Here is a 15,615-nt window from a genome sequence, read left to right as displayed (position 1 = left end):
AGGAACCATTTCCGGGCTCCCCCCCGCTCGACCACACACCAGCATGTCTCGCTCACACTCCGTTGCCAGCTCCCGAAGACCGAACGGCCACGGCATCCCTCGCCCCGCGACATCGTTGGATACGCATGATGAGGAAGACTCCGCCGCTACTGTACTTGGTAAACGAAAGGGTAGGCCCACCTTGTGCTTTGTTCGTTCTGCTGCATATTTTTGCGCCCCATGCGATACGTCAAGCAGTCGTGCTTTGCGGAAGTGGCCCAATACCAGTCCTGAGACTTTATTGTGCACTTCCCTGAAAGAGTTGGACCTGCAGCCCTCCCCCAATGACACATTGGATTTTGCCCCTTTGCCTTCACATGGTGCGCCAACTGGATCATTATCTTCGACGAATACGCCCGCGACTACCCCAGTCAAGGCTGCGCCGAATAAGATTTTGTCTCCTAAAAAGCACTCTGCTAGGAAGAAACCACCCCCTTTGCCGCAATTTCTTACCAAAGATTCAACGATTGAGACATTTAACTCTTCTACAGGTGCCGAGTGGGATCAAGAAAGCCGCGAAAAGACAATGGAGGATCTCATGAACACTTTCGTGACAAAGATGAGCCAAGCTGGACAGGAGAGTACCGGCATGAAGGAAGCCCTCGAGCTGTATAAATCTAGAGGTAAGCAACCTGTCGACAAGCACGCTGGACATCATTGAGCTGAGGATTTTACAGTCAGCGAGCTGGAGGCTTCTCGAAAGGAGATCACCGACATGAATTTGAGCCTTCGCGTTGAGATGGAATCACTCAAGGTCCGACTAGGAGCATCGGAGGATGCCCTGAAGGATGCGCAGAGAGAGCATGAGATGGAAATTGACGAAATTGGCTCTCGTCAGCGCAGAGAACTGGAGTCCGCGCGGTTCGATGCGAAAAGGGAGTTGGAATCATTGGCCTCGCAACATCAAGAGGAGATCCGTGAACTAAAGCGACGATTCGATCATGAAATGGAAGACGAAAGAGCTGCTCGGCTTCGGGAAATCAGTCAGATGACCTCACAGACAGCCATTGACACGCAAAAGACAAATATGGAGCTTGAGAGGAAAGAGCGAGAAATCACGACGCTTCATAATGACATGCAAGCTCTGCGGGCGGAACTTGAACGTGAGCGCAAGAGCAACCGGGATCTTCGCCAGAACCTGGACACAGCCAGTAGCAATAGCGTGACAATGGAGTCTTCTGTCCGCGCACTCAAGGCAAGGATTGAATTCCTCGAATCTGGACGAGAGGAGCAATCCCAGGCCTTTGAGCGCTTGAACCAGCAGATGATGGATGCGCTGGCCGAGACCAACGCTACGAAAGACAAGCTGCGGAAGGAGGAGACCCTGAGAAGGAAACTTCACAATCAGGTGCAAGAACTAAAAGGCAATATTCGCGTGTTTTGTCGAGTTCGTCCATCGCTGCCTTCCGATCCTCCCACTGGCTCGGCTCAGATTCAGTATCCCGATGAGACAGAGGACAGCAAAGAGATTGCCGTGCTGGGTCCAGAAGAGAAGAGCAGCCTCGGTACAATCACAAGAAAGAACAGCAACTTTTCGTTCGATCGTGTTTTCGGACCGTCAACGCAGAATGCCGAGGTTTTCGATGAGATCAGCCAACTTGTCCAAAGCGCCCTGGACGGATACAACGTGTGCATTTTCTGTTACGGTCAGACTGGTAGTGGAAAGACGTACACGATGTCTTCACTCGACGGTATGATTCCTCGTGCAGTGCACCAGATCTATGAGACAGCTACTGGCCTGGAAGAGAAGGGCTGGCGGTACACTATGGAGGGTAACTTCGTTGAGGTGTACAACGAGAATCTGAATGACCTTCTTGGTAACCCTGAAGAACTGGACAAGAAGAAGCTGGATATCCGCCATGACATGCAAAGAGGGAAGACGATCATCACGGATGTCACTACTGTCCGATTGGAGTCTCCTGAGATGGTCGAGACAATCCTAAAGCGGGCCGCTTCGAACCGCTCTGTTGCAGCTACCAAGGCCAACGAGCGATCCTCCCGGTCTCACTCAGTCTTCATTCTCAAACTGATCGGTGAGAATGACATTACTGGTGAACGCAGCGAAGGAACACTCAACTTGGTTGACTTGGCCGGTAGTGAACGTCTGAGCCACAGTGGTGCGACTGGTGAACGCTTGAAAGAGACGCAAAACATTAACCGCAGCTTGAGCTGTCTGGGAGACGTTATCGCTGCCCTTGGACAGGGCAAAGAGGGCGGACACATCCCATACAGGAACAGCAAGGTTCGTATATTTGACTCAATTATTCAGTAGAGAAGTGACTGACTTGTATGCAGCTTACGTATCTCCTCCAATTTTCATTGGGAGGTAACTCCAAGACCCTCATGTTTGTCATGGTCAGCCCGCTGCAGGCACATCTGGCTGAAACGTTGACCAGTCTCAAGTTTGCGACCAAGGTACATAACACGCATATTGGGACCGCCAAACGGCAAGCGCGCGTTCGTGATTCTTAATCTATGATACCTTTTGATTTTCTGTTCTGGGTGGCCTTTATGATCCAGGCCTTGGCAGAGGTGTTTGGGAGTTGCTTTTCCTCTCTTGAGAGTGAGATGTCAGCCTGTTTTGTTTATACCTGTGGATATTATTGGCTTAATATTATGCCAATTCTTTGTTAGCAGTTTAGTCCGATGCAAATAAATATGGATCGAGTGCGTACATACATGCCTTGGTTTATGTCGTTAATCACCCGTCAGCTTATGTTTCAGTCAGTCGAAAGTGAAGTAGACCTCGTCTATTTCTAACCTCCCACTCTACATAGAGAATATAGATGGAAACCCTGCAAAGCATCATGATCTTCCTGCAGCTTCGTACTCACTGCTCCTCGCTACCGAAGACCATACGTGACAACGGCAGAGGGTAGACCCTGTACGATGACATGTAGGGTGGGGGCAGAAAATAGAACAAATAACAGCGGGCTATGTGAATTACTTACGAGTCACCAGACACTCTTCTTCTCTCCTTGATCTAGCGCAACCTCATCTCGCGCCTCGCAGCCGCAGGCACACTACTAGCAAGTCTCTATGACCTTCTCCCCTACGAAAACTCCGATTGACTTCGAGACCCGTGCATCGACACTCTCGTCCTCAGCGTAGATTTTTTTGAATAGTCCTCTTGAAAGTGTTTTCTTATCATTGTGCATGATATCGGCAGGTTGGAGATGGTCGTGGTTTTAGGGTTGTTGTGCTGTCGTTGATGCTGGTTGGGGTGGAAGGGCATCCCTGTAAATATATTGGATCGAGGGGACCGATGGCGTTATAAATTGCAGAAGAGGGGCCCAGGAGTCGAAGCTAGAAAACTATATATGTTTGTGAGTATTTTGCTGTGTAGGATATAACGGAAGAGGCTGGGAGGTTCGTGCTGGAGATTATGGAGCTGGCTGAGATAAACATTTTTAAAGATTCTGGGCACTGACTACTATTTGATTACAACAAGATGCATCCCCCTCTTCTCATTATCTCATCCTGCTTTTCTCTAAGATTCCTCATATCCATGGCTCTCCGAACAATAGAATGCGTGTGACAGAAAGTTCCGCTAAGACTCGCTTCCGGAGCTTATTTTACGAACTCTCCTACAATTTTGTGTTACATAGCCCCCAGCCACGTTAGGCAGAAGCTTTAAGATGTATACTTTGACAATGCTTAGCTCAAGGCTTGCACGGTTTAAAACGACAATCATGCCTCTTATGGTCGGGACTAGGCTGTACCACTCGGCTATTTATGGCGTCCGCCAGGGCATCCAGACTTTGGATCGTAAAAACGGGTCCAACAATCCCGTGCTAATTTAAGGGACTGACAATGGATAGGCTTCTTTGACATCTGCGGCCGGGCATGACCCACTGTTATAAGTAAAGTTCCCACGGCACATGCAGCAATAAAGAATCACTGGGAATCACTCTCTACCGCGTGTCCATACTCTTCTAAACTCACCACCATGGCATCGACACCACAAGCTGATGCAGACTTCGACATGCTGTCCACTCAACCCAGACGAACTTCAAAGAATGTGATAGCCTCTTACGTGCTGGATTGGGCATTCATCATGTTCGATAATCCTCACACATTCCCCTCATTCATCAAAAATACAGTACTAAACCATCTCACAACATCAGTATCCTCGTAATCACAGGTGGAATCCTCTACAAAATCACCGGCTCCGAACACGTCTTCTCCCTCGACGACGCAAACATCTCCTACCCCCTCAAATCCGACACCGTCTCCATCACGACCGTTGGAATAGTCAGCTGCGTCGTCCCCGCCGTCCTCATCGCAGCAATCTGCCTCCTCACCCCCCTCCCCTGGCCCCGTCGTCTCTGGGAATGGCACGCCGGCTGGCTAGGCCTAGCCCTGAGTCTCGCGGGTGCATTCTTCCTCACCTCCGGTCTGAAAGACGTAGTGGGTAAACCACGACCGGACCTTCTCGCCCGCTGCCAGCCCGATCTAGCCAACCTCACTACCTACGCTGTTGGTGGACTGGGTCTCCAGCGTACAGAGTCACCGATTATGGTAACATCAGCTATTTGCAAGAACCCCGATGCGACTGTTATCAAAGCTGGGTTTGCTGCTTTCCCGTCTGGGCATTCTTCTTTCGCTTGGGCGGGGTTGCTGTATCTGTCTCTGTGGCTGGGCGCTAAGTTCGCGGTGTCTGTTCCTGTCCGCTCTATGTCTTTTAGTGCTGGAGGTGGCCATAAGAAGACGGGGTCGTCATTCAGCAGGGCGTCAGCGGTGGCTGCTCCGCCGTTGTATCTCCTTGTACTCATTGCAGTTCCTGTTGGTGGTGCGCTCTATATCTGTGCGTCAAGGTATATGGATTACATGCACGCTGGGTGGGATATACTGGGAGGGAGTTTGATTGGGATTGTGTTTGCTATCTTGGGATTCATGTGGTATCATGCTCCTGCGGGACAGGGGTATGGTGGATGGGCTTGGGGGCCTAGACAGAGGGTTGGGGCATTCGGGGCGGGTTTTGGAGATGGGGTATGTACTGGAAGTGGGAGGAGGAATATGGAAGGTGGTAGAGATGGGTATCAGGATTTAGAGCTCGGCGCTATGCGTGCCTCGCGGGGAGTTATGGGAGGTGCTTAGCAAGTAGCTAGAGTGGTTGAATTCGATTCAACTATGTATTTCCCATCTGGAAGATTGGTTCTATTTTTGTATGTACTTTGGCCTTGTCAATACAGCGGGTGAACGATAACGCAGTGCCAGAATTAAAGTGGATACAGCTAGAATGGGAGGCAACTACCAACACAAGAAGAACACGAGCATACATCCTATCGCCTAAATCCACCAAATCAATCAGGCCAATGCTTCACAACAAGTCAAAGTACAAGCGAATGCTGACCAACTCGGCAATCTGTCTTGAGAGCACCTCAACTCAGGGACGGGCGTAGTTGAGACCCACCCGCAGATCTTGCCGAGTAGATAACTCAGTTTGTGCTGTGGGTCCGGTCCCAGAGAAATTCTATTCAAACTACGATTTTCTGTGCAATGGGAGTGTCTGGATGTGGCACGTGGGATAGTTCAGGACCCATCCTAGTGTACAGGGTACATTTCTTGAAGGGTGTGATGGGGGATTCCCGAGGCGTCTGATTCATTCGGTCAATTTCCAGGGAAAAATCGTGCATAGAGAGGAGAAAGAGATGGGTGGCTATGGTACTAATTTTGGAGGTGTGATTAGTTCGGGCGTCCGAACTTCCGAATCTTTTGGGAAGTAATGGGCTGTATGGCTTGCAGGTGGTGGTGGTGATGCTAGGCAGCCGTGCATGGATAAGATAACAGGAGGGAGGAGGTATAGAGTAGGAAATACAAGGGTATTAGGCTAATAGAGGGTAAATTAACTATCCTGATCGCGTGGGGTGTCAGGATGATTGCCATGGGTGTTTGGGGCCGTGTCTAGTTGTTATATTTTGATTGTCTGCTTAGTGCTTTGCGTCAAATAATTCACTATTGATATTGATGAGTACAACGAGAGAATGGCAACAGCAAGAGATTAATGTAACATATTTACAACACGCTTGTTACACAGAATGCTTAGCACGTCATCATTCAACATAGCCCATACACCTGGCAGTAACAGACTTCTTCATCTGGGCAACTAAGCCGGGGTCAGCATTGCTCTACTGTCAGCAGAAATCTAACTTACTAGACAGCTTCTTTGCCGAAGATGATATGCCAAAGATATTCCATAACCCTCCCACTGTGAGCATCATCCAGCGGCGTGTGGATAATCCACTGCCGTATCTTGATATAGTCTTCGCGTGGGCGCTGAAGCACCTGCTCTCGAGATACTGCAAACTGCGCACAACATGCTGCCCCAACCGTGTCAGGGATTTGCATGGCGCGTTTGTCACTTCCAAGCGCAAGATCAGTCCCGTTCAGTGGGGGTGTGCTGGTGCCTTCAAATATTTCCGTGAAGACATCACGTGTTACGTGATGGTATATGGCCTTGCACCCTGGGTTCAAATTACATCGTAGATTGACATAGCCATTCTGCTTAACAAAGTTCAGCTGCAGGGCTTTCATAGACCATACATTATCATGCAGAGGTGCATCGACATGCCAAGCTCGAAGAAAGCCCGAGCGATGCGAATGGATAAATGCAATGGTGGAAGGGAGTCTATCATAGTGATCAATAAGGTATGTTAGGTAAGCCATGGATTCATGGCCCTTGTTAAGGGGTGTTATAAGTTGTCGGGCATCATCTGCAACTTCTCGTGATGGGTTGACGATGTAGATAGCTCGTTGCCAGCTTCATATGATTAGTGAACAATTTGCAGCTGTTGGGAAATGTTAAGCTGCCTACTCGGGTAGTTCTTGCTCAATCCATTCTGTCTGCTCCTCCTGTAGCTTCGCAGCCACGATCACCTTGTCGCCAGTCTGACCTGGAGAAGATATTGTCACTTGGCTGGTCCGCTCAAGACTGAACCAATCAACTATGTACTCTTGTGCACGATACTGGTCGCAAAGATCCGTGAGGTGGCTTTTCAAGGGTATCAATATAATGAGAAATAATAAACAAATGCAGAGTTGAAAGCGCGACGGCCTTCGCATGATGAGTGGCAGGTAAGAAGCAGAGGCGGGAAAACCGCAGCAAATTCTCACTCTCCATATGTAGACTTCCGAAGCATTCAATCTTATCTGTAATGCATGGCAGGCTTCGGGCTCGGTGTCTTATCTGTGTTGCTGAAACACTTACATACCTACGGATCGCAGCATACCTGCATTGCGATGGGTTTGGAATGCGCGGAAAAGTCATCCCAGTGCCACTGGTTGGACCTTACGATTGGTTTTCTAATTGGTATGTACCCAAGAACTTCGAGGCTATAAGATCTTCTTAGTACATTCAAGTGTGGGTCGTCGAGTTTAGGGTCGACTGGTGGCACCCAGTAGGCAAGTGGCCGCGTCAGCTGAGGCTTATTGATGCATCCAAGTGTAAGAAGTACTCAATTTGACCAACAGCAAATCCGGTACTGTCTTTCGGAATTAGACTAATCCGGGTGTTTCGGACTTATGCCTTACCGCCTCCGCGGTCAGCATCCGCGCCGGGCTATACCTGGGGGAGACGCTACCGCCACACCAGCCAGGCTTCCTCCACACCGGTCTTCGCTCATGCCACACCCTCCGCCTATCTAAGAAGGCATAGTCCCTTCCCTTTAAGTATAGCCTTACAAACTCAGCTCACCGTTCTCTTAATGCAGTAGTTCACTGGCCCGAGTAATAAAATTCTTAAAGTAGGAGGCGGTAGGGTACTGCCTATAATAAAAACTAAGCCTTACTTTGATTGGATGAAACCTTACTGTTAATGGATAGTACCTTACCCTAAAAAGAAGGTAGAGGGTGTGGCATGAGCGAAGACTGGTGTGGAGGAAGCCTGGCCGGTGTGGCGGTAGCGTCTCCCATACCTGGGCGCTGAAACTGATTCAATGGTATATGCGATTCAATGGTATATGCTGCCAAGCTGAAGAGTATTGAGATGGCCCTCTTTCTTGTGAGAAATACCTCACCGAGATGCAGCCCAAACCACCTGTTTACTGATAGTCAGGCTGTTATCCAGGTGGTAGAGGCTTCCGGCTGTCTATCAGGACATTTTATTAAGGAATTGAACTTGATTTGACCCACGTGTATTACACCGTCAACACACTAGAGAGGCTTAGCTGTTAGCCAAGTTTGGATGGTTCCAAGGCTTTGCTAGCCGTCTAGCCGAAAGCACAACCCAAAGTGGTATTATTCCAGACTTCAAACTGAGAGCATACGAGGCGTGATGGGTCATAGAGACTGGTCCAATTTTTAGGAAAAAGTTATGAATTAAGCACAAACATTAACTATAAATAAGGACACAGCCTTCTTTCCTCGGCCGGCTCCACTGGTGAAAAGCTTGTTCCTAATCTATTCAACCTGCAATGTCTGGGGACCGACTCCCATCAGGAGCCGCAGTATCACCAGTCGGGGCTGTTGTTCAGTATCTGACGGATATTTCGATGGCGTAGTATGAATATAAATGAAACATGGCTTTCAATGGTAGTTTCGTTCCTGTAATGCTTATGCCGGGCACCCCTTTAAGCCACGTCGGGTTAGGGCAACGCTACTCATTTAAGCGACAGAGTCAGCATCGTAGGAGTAGTTGCTTGATCTCGTGCTGCATTGCCCCTTTCCACTCTCAATTCTTCACTGAAAACCCTTTCCATCTCTTTATCTCCTACTTGATGAAGTATACTTGGTTGGATGTTCTACCAATGAAGGCGAGTCAAACGCACCCGTGCAACAATCGACTGACAAAGCTGGATCCACATTTGTCATAGAAACTTCTCTACTTCTTCCACTGTTGACGGGGATTCATAATCAGCATCGCCTTAGTCGGCACAAGTGGCTGCTACCACGTGCCGAGTTGTGTTATCAGATTTTGCTGGTGAAGAAGCAGCCTTCAAATACATTTATATCAACATCAATCTTCTCTTCTAGCCCTTTCCTCCCCTGCCTTGACCAATCTCATTATAAAGCCGGCTACTGCCTCACACACTATTACCAAATATAGTCGGATGTTCGGACCACCGCAAATAGATCGCCCCCAATCTCCATTGCTGTCATTGGTGCTTGGCTGGATGGCTGGACAATACCCATCTTACCGCAGCGAGAGAAAAGGGATCTGGCACAATGGCCAACCAGATCGCAATGGAAAGATCAGCTGTAAGTCCCTCGTACCGTTAGCAAGTACCTCCCCACCCAATGAAAGACTTGGTCCTTCCTGGGTCTTTGAATCAGTTTTCTCTTCTTATCGTGAGGAGCTGTGGGTTACCTCCCCGATGGCTGACATTTGCCCATGAAATTTCTAAGTGTGATCTGTGTCACACAAGAAAGGTTCGTTACCCGACCTTTGTCACATTGTTTCATCTCTCCTACACCAAATCTCCCCTGACACACTCCACTAAATAGGTGAAATGCGATCGGCTGGACCCTTGTATGAATTGCGTGGATGCTCGTGCGGAATGTCGACGAACCCGACCCAGACGCAGCATGCGTCCCAGGGTTTCCCGGTAAGTTCGTCTGAACTAAATGTGTTCGGTCACCTCTGGGGTTTCGGATTGTAACGCCCAGTCCAGAATTGCCGGACTGTCGGAGAGGCTATCGACTCTTGAGCATGTTGTTTCCTACCCTTCAAATGCTGCAGCCACCTCTTCACGGAGCTATGCTCGATCCCAAGCTTGGGAATCGAATAGTACCAGAACAGATCAGCCCATATCGTCTCATGTTCCAGAAACTGTTATCTGGAATCTGAATTCCGTGAAAAGGGAAACTCCTTGTCAGAGGGTCTCCGAGTCTCCAGCTGTGAGCGAGGACACGCCTATTCACCAAGTCAGCGAGGCACGACGGTCAATCCAACAGGAATTGCAGAATAGCAATCATCTATCTCCCCAAAGGCGTACGGTTCTGGAGAACGCCTTATTGCTGGTCAACAAGATATCCGCATCTTCCACAGAGCCTAAGGTTTCCAGTGGGAACCCGAGATGTGCAGACGACCATGACGCATCTGTCCGGGAAGAGTTCTCTTTAGAATTGTACCTTATGATGTCTATGGGTTCGTGTTATCGAAACTCTTAGAAAGCCAAGTACTAACTCTGACATCGTATAGATATATCACATCAGCATTCCGCTCAGAGACACTTCTACTGGCCCGACCATATATCGAGTAAATGCCTAGAGCACATGAGCCTCTCGCTTGCAGAGGGCAAACTAGATCGGCAGACATCTCTGCATTATCAGGTTTGCGTTTACACCAAAGCACTGTTCTTTCTCGCCCGCGTACCGCAGCAGCGCTTGGGCCCGCGGCTCCGCACTCACGTCAAAAAGACCCAAGAGAGATACGCGTCCGCGGCTTTGCGGGCATTGGATCAGATAAATTTCATTGGTACATATTCTATCACTCTGGTTCAGGCCTTACTATCGGCCGTATGTTCTCCCTCCCCGTCGCTCGAACAGGAGTTGACCAAGACTCCACTTAGGCACTCCTGCACCAAATGCAGGGATATCCAACTCGAGGCTGGACTCTCACGGCGTTCGCTTCGCAAATACTTGTTGCCATGAACTATCATACAATCAGAGACGATACTCCAGTTCGTTGTCAAGAGGATCAAGATGCTCGTTTCTGTCTTTTTTCTTGCTTCTACCTTGACAAAATGCTGAGCATGCTGCTGCTTCGCCCTCCTTCATTGCCAAGGCTGAAACTCAACCCAGCGTCACTAATTCCGATGGAAAGTGGCGCTCTCAGCCTGATTGTCAAAACAATGGTTGAGCTTGCTCAGATTCAAGAAGCTGCAATGGATGTAGTCCATAGGAATCATGGCCTCAGTGATATCAGCGACGTGGACACAACCCTTGACGCAGCCATACAAAATCTCGCTTCTTTGCGAGGCGTGATTGACGAGGTAAGTTTTACCTATCCTCCGCATTGCCGTCTCTCTTTGGCGGTAGTCTAGTCTAACGGTTTCACCAGCGATGCCGTGATTCTAGTCCTGCTTTACAGGTGGAATGGATTGCAACTGAGTTCCGATATCATGCCATTATGGCAACATTACTACACCTTAGCCCTAGGGTGCAAGCTCAACCTCAGGCTCGCGAAGAATGCCTAGAACAAGCCCGCCACGCCTTCCAGGCCTTGAGACGAATACACAAATTACTCAACGAGGATGATTGCTTTGTCGGTACCTATTCAATGTTTTTATCAGGGTGGGCATCCTAATCTCACTCTATATTTGACTTGACTCTGAAAGTGTTAATCACTAGGACCGTGCTCTCCTATCCCATGACTCCATTTTACCTCTTGTTCTGCAATGTGGTCGGAACCTCTAATACGGAAGACTACCAACTTATGCATGAAACTACTAGAGGGCTGCATCGATTTATAGACACCAACCCTCCTATCTCCAAATTATACCACTTGTTTACCACGTTTCTCAACTTATGCAGTCCGCTTATGCAAGGAGACGGCAGCGTTAACACGATGGCTATGCCACTGGACGAGACTAACTTGACTACGATGCCATCGAGTTCCGGAGCGGAAGTAAGTATTCCGCAGGTTGATGCTGATAATTACATATATGATAGCGCAACTCGCAGTGGTATTGTCGATGACGGGGCCATAGATCCAAATATGGTATCCAACTGGAACAACGCGCAGATGTGGGAGTTATTCGGCGTCCAGCCTTCCCTTGAGTGGGTAGATTCTGAGGTTTCTCACGTCATACCGGAACGCTACCAATAGGATTGTGTTGCTTGGTCTGTATGACTTTTTTACTTTCCTGGATATTATCATCATCTTGACATGGGCGAAAATATTGGTTCATATTTACTTGTACCCCAGTCGAGACCATGGTTGGGAGAGCCACCCGCAACTTCCTACAAGACACAGATTCTACCTCATTTTGCGAGTTATAAGCAAGAATATTTCCCTTATTTACGTCTATCCCCAAGTCATGCGGCGACAAGCGCATCCCGAATTGTCACTATGTAAACTTTCTAACATATTAAGATAATTGAGAGAGAGGAAGATAAACAAATAACAAGATCTTTAATAAAACACAGAAGAAGATGTCAGTTGGCCTTCAAGAGATATACTCGTCTGTAATGTTTGTGCCATTTACCAGTCTTAACTGGCGTCCAGTAGACAAGTGGCCGCGTCAGCTGAGGCTTGTTACCGATCTTAGATGAACCTAGTATCACAACCTCCTTATAGAGCTTTCTCCGCAAGGAGCATCAAGCTAACCACAACCACGGCGAAGTCTTCCATGTGGCAGTTTACAAGGGTATTATACGGGCCATAAGTCTGCATCTTCATATGGGTATCTGGAGTTGCGTGCCCGATCTCGGGGTTCAAGTATGCCTGGTAGTCGGGAGAGCATGACGCAAATGTCACATAAATTTCGTGTCGATCACCAGAAAGTAGGGCTAGGCTACTCACCATCATACGGCCGAATTAGTACAGACACAACAATATTTCACCGTTTGAGATCTGGATAACATTGACTTCCTGTCCCTTCAGTTCAGGGCGAGGAGAGTCTCCATGCTGAATCCAGCCAACGAGCTCGGCGGCTTCCTGCATCACGATGTCTTCGTATCTTGCCGATCTGACCCTTCTTTTAGCTTCTACAATGTACATAATAGCCTGGTTCGTCTTTGATCGTAGCCCGCCGTCTGTAATTGCGGTGTATGACCCTTTTTTGAATTGCGGCGAAAAGCTGAGATGGTCAAATGTCCAGTCCGACTTAATGTTCGGAATCAGATGCGAAAGCTCTTTCAAGAGCAGAATGAGCGCCGTGTTGACGCTTGTTTCATCGTCGGCATCGGGTAACTCGTCATCCTTTTCAACATAGGTCGGATCGTCATCTTCACTAGAAACCTCATCCGGATCATCGAAGAGAATGGAGTGAGACATCGAATCTGACTCTGATTCGATTGAAGAGCGACGGCGTTTTAACACCCCGGCAACTCTTCGCCCGAGTCTTCGTCCAATCGTCTTTTTACCGGTGCTCAAGTCTTCTTGTTTAGCTCTAGTAGTCGCTCTTCTGGTTCCACGAGGTCTTGACTTCTGGCTTCTCTCAAGAGTCGACACGCCCTTGACCGTCACAACTTGCTCTTGAACATCACGCGTTGGTTTAAAGGCACCCGGCCACGCCGCACTAGACGGACTCAGACCGGACACTGTTTGCACGCCCTGTAAGAGTGCGAGGTACCGCCGAAACTCGGAGGACTGGTTGACTATATCCCTCGCCCGGTCCCAAGTCTGGTCGAGCCCGAAGTCCTGCATATCTTTGCGCAATCGACTAGGACGGAAAATGGGTGTGGAAAACGCGCGAAACATGGCATATTGGCGTTGATTGATGTCGGAACCTGAGCCCAGATGCCCAGGCTCTATCTCATGAATTGTCTTCGAACCCAGGCCATCTTTGGCTAACAAGGACTTCAATTGTTTCAAACTTTTCGGAAGCTTGAAGCCGGTCACACGTAGCTGTCCTTTAGTGACTTTAGGCACCTTAGGCGCCTTTCGTCTCTCTGCCATGTTTTCTGTTGTTCCGAACCAAGGCGTGCAAGTCAGATTGGGTTGGTTTAGCGCGTTGTTGAGGAACAACTCTTGCGGCGAAACTTCTCACAAGAAGTAAAATACGGTGGAAACAAAGGATCAGTAACACGGTAATGAATGAAAACACTATCGGTGGACAAAGTTAGTTTGCATTCACTACTCAGTACCTCAGTTGAGACCATGGTTGAGGGAGCCACTCCGCGTCTTCCCACACAACACACATTCTACCTCATTCGTAAGTCATAGGCAAGAATCATCTCCTTGATTTAAGTTGCGGGCTTTTTCCCCAAGACACCTTTCTGTTTCTCCTAGGCCCAATCAACAATACTTGTGTCCCCGAAATGTCACTTCGGAACTTGTTTGGCACGTTGAGGCGCTCCAGAGAGAAAAGGCAGGACAACGATGAGACCTTCAAAGAAGCGCGGAAGGAGATTCTACATAACCTTCGAGAAGTGCACCGGTCTGTCAAGCTCTTGCCGTTGACCAGTCTCACCAACGACCAGGCTGCCGAATACAACATCAGGTGCCATGACCTCAGGTTGCGCACCGACGGTGGCTCCTCGGCTACTGCACAGACTTATTTCAAGCCTTGGACCTTGGATAAGCTCGAGCAGTTTCCCCTTGATCTTGACGACCCGGATACTAAAAAATCCATCCGAACCAATGAGGCGTGCTTCGCGGACCTCGATGAAGAGAGGTCGCGTGAATCGACCGGCGAGCTTGATCCGGAACGTGACGACTCTGGGCTTCTCCTGTCCAGTGTGTTCATCTGCGAATTTACATGGCACGCAAGGAGAAACACTGGGGACGAAGCTACGCTCGATGATCTATCAGGCTGGTTCGGAAGGTCAGTTAACCACTGCGTATATACGTAAATATTCTATGATAGCTACGCATACTGACAAGTACCCATCCGCCAGGTACTTCAATAATACCATAATCAAGGAACGTTATATGAATATGGCTATGTTCACAGACCCTGGTAGTGATCCTCTGGCCTCACCACCTCTCAGATTTGAAGATGCTTGGTATCCGAATCTGCCCGAGGGCCAGGAGCTTCCTCACATAAACCTGATCGTGACTCATGAGGGAGTGTGCGATAATAACATCCTCCGTTCCGAACTTCTTGTTCTAGTCGGCGTCATGAGGACCCGGCTTGGGAGGGTAGAGCTGCAAGACCACGTTGTGGCTCCGGTGAGTTGATGTCTCCCCGAAATCAGCTTCCTCTTGAATCTTCCCAACTAATAGAGGCATTCTAGGTTCTCTTGACATCATGCACAAACAATCTGAAGGCGAGAATTCTGATCGCTTACTTCGATGGCAAAGAGTTGGTTGTGCTGAAGACTCGTCTCCACGACTTCTATACTCCGGGCGCGAGGCAGACGAACTTCCGGCTTTTCCTGTTATATATGTGCAGTCAGGCTGTGGGAGACACCAAGGCTCTATTAAGACCGATGGTCAAGGAGGAGCACGCTACTGATTAGTTAGAGGCTGGTATGCTCGTGCGCGATACTTGCTCGGTGTGCCTCTGTCTTTCTACTTCTCATAATAGTCTGGCGCAAATGTGGAACTGTCTGCGAATCCATGAGACAATTTGTTCGTGAAGGGACTCGGGATTTCGACAGCTCTATTTTGTTGTTCAACTGCATAAACAGTCTATGTTCGCAACGGAGGATAAATCTGGCGGTCCATGGTTTCTGTCTCAGTCAAAGAGAATACTAGTAGCTGGGAGGAAGGACTTCCCCGCCTTCTCTCTGAACAATATGACTCTTTCCATGATATATTATGGTTGACCTATACCCCCTAACTCTTGCAAATTACATCCTTGAAAAGCTAGTTATAACTAAATAACGCGCACCAGCTCATCGGTAGTATGTCACGCAAACAACTCTGTAAATTCCAGGCTTGCGCTCTCAGATTGTACAGAGTAGCCAACGACCCGTGCAATCAAATTTTGTATTCCCATATTCTTGTTGTACTTTATTTAGCCA

At 48.7% G+C, this 15,615-nt stretch overlaps 6 protein-coding genes across 6 annotated transcripts; 4 read left to right on the top strand and 2 right to left on the bottom strand.

Moving 5' to 3' along the window:
* The first annotated feature begins 24 nt into the window (after positions 1-24).
* On the top strand, positions 25-2,743 carry BO85DRAFT_447410 (putative kinesin family protein (KlpA)). The gene is made up of 4 exons (XM_025659715.1): positions 25-170; positions 531-662; positions 717-2,281; positions 2,335-2,743. Exons 1-4 carry the CDS (start codon positions 44-46, stop codon positions 2,509-2,511), a joined length of 2,001 nt encoding a protein of 666 aa, XP_025517450.1. The 5' UTR covers positions 25-43; the 3' UTR covers positions 2,512-2,743.
* A 1,022-nt stretch (positions 2,744-3,765) lies between these two features.
* BO85DRAFT_244538 (phosphatase PAP2 family protein) lies at positions 3,766-5,155 on the top strand. The gene is made up of 3 exons (XM_025654869.1): positions 3,766-3,807; positions 3,861-4,098; positions 4,167-5,155. Exons 2-3 carry the CDS (start codon positions 3,989-3,991, stop codon positions 5,137-5,139), a joined length of 1,083 nt encoding a protein of 360 aa, XP_025517449.1. The 5' UTR covers positions 3,766-3,807; positions 3,861-3,988; the 3' UTR covers positions 5,140-5,155.
* A 938-nt stretch (positions 5,156-6,093) lies between these two features.
* BO85DRAFT_416726 (DUF3431 domain-containing protein) lies at positions 6,094-7,351 on the bottom strand. Its single transcript, XM_025657748.1, has 3 exons — positions 6,857-7,351; positions 6,197-6,802; positions 6,094-6,148 (listed from the first exon to the last, which is right to left on the bottom strand). The coding sequence occupies exons 1-3, from the start codon at positions 7,102-7,104 to the stop codon at positions 6,100-6,102; spliced, it is 903 nt and encodes a 300-aa protein (XP_025517448.1). The 5' UTR covers positions 7,105-7,351; the 3' UTR covers positions 6,094-6,099.
* Positions 7,352-9,564: 2,213 nt separating this feature from the next.
* On the top strand, positions 9,565-11,809 carry BO85DRAFT_510316 (fungal specific transcription factor domain-containing protein; the record flags this gene model as incomplete). Its single annotated transcript, XM_025664545.1, has 6 exons — positions 9,565-9,584; positions 9,651-10,126; positions 10,181-10,497; positions 10,551-10,973; positions 11,042-11,249; positions 11,319-11,809. The coding sequence occupies 6 exons, from the start codon at positions 9,565-9,567 to the stop codon at positions 11,807-11,809; spliced, it is 1,935 nt and encodes a 644-aa protein (XP_025517447.1).
* A 465-nt stretch (positions 11,810-12,274) lies between these two features.
* Positions 12,275-13,603, bottom strand: BO85DRAFT_485997 (uncharacterized protein; the record flags this gene model as incomplete). The annotated part of the gene is made up of 2 exons (XM_025663361.1): positions 12,275-12,492; positions 12,547-13,603. The coding sequence occupies 2 exons, from the start codon at positions 13,601-13,603 to the stop codon at positions 12,275-12,277; spliced, it is 1,275 nt and encodes a 424-aa protein (XP_025517446.1).
* Positions 13,604-13,965: 362 nt separating this feature from the next.
* Positions 13,966-15,108, top strand: BO85DRAFT_485996 (uncharacterized protein; the record flags this gene model as incomplete). The annotated part of the gene is made up of 3 exons (XM_025663360.1): positions 13,966-14,471; positions 14,545-14,818; positions 14,884-15,108. 3 exons carry the CDS (start codon positions 13,966-13,968, stop codon positions 15,106-15,108), a joined length of 1,005 nt encoding a protein of 334 aa, XP_025517445.1.
* Between the last annotated feature and the right edge of the window lie 507 nt (positions 15,109-15,615).

The sequence above is a fragment of the Aspergillus piperis genome, assembly GCF_003184755.1.
Source record: "Aspergillus piperis CBS 112811 unplaced genomic scaffold BO85scaffold_5, whole genome shotgun sequence".
Classification (NCBI taxonomy): domain Eukaryota; kingdom Fungi; phylum Ascomycota; class Eurotiomycetes; order Eurotiales; family Aspergillaceae; genus Aspergillus; species Aspergillus piperis.
Note: the sequence above shows the minus strand (reverse complement) of the source record. Positions and strands in the feature narration are given on the sequence as shown.

Coding starts and splice junctions, on each gene's coding strand:
- BO85DRAFT_447410 (XM_025659715.1), top strand. CDS start 44: ATGTCTCGCTCACACTCCGTTGCCAGCTCCCGAAGACCGAACGGCCAC. Junction 171..530: donor TGTACTTGGTAAACGAAAGG/GTAGGCCCACCT, acceptor ACTCTTCTACAG/GTGCCGAGTGGGATCAAGAA. Junction 663..716: donor CGAGCTGTATAAATCTAGAG/GTAAGCAACCTG, acceptor AGGATTTTACAG/TCAGCGAGCTGGAGGCTTCT.
- BO85DRAFT_416726 (XM_025657748.1), bottom strand. CDS start 7,104: ATGCGAAGGCCGTCGCGCTTTCAACTCTGCATTTGTTTATTATTTCTC. Junction 6,803..6,856: donor ATTGAGCAAGAACTACCCGA/GTAGGCAGCTTA, acceptor AATCATATGAAG/CTGGCAACGAGCTATCTACA. Junction 6,149..6,196: donor TTCGGCAAAGAAGCTGTCTA/GTAAGTTAGATT, acceptor ACCCCGGCTTAG/TTGCCCAGATGAAGAAGTCT.
- BO85DRAFT_244538 (XM_025654869.1), top strand. CDS start 3,989: ATGGCATCGACACCACAAGCTGATGCAGACTTCGACATGCTGTCCACT. Junction 4,099..4,166: donor CTGGATTGGGCATTCATCAT/GTTCGATAATCC, acceptor TCACAACATCAG/TATCCTCGTAATCACAGGTG.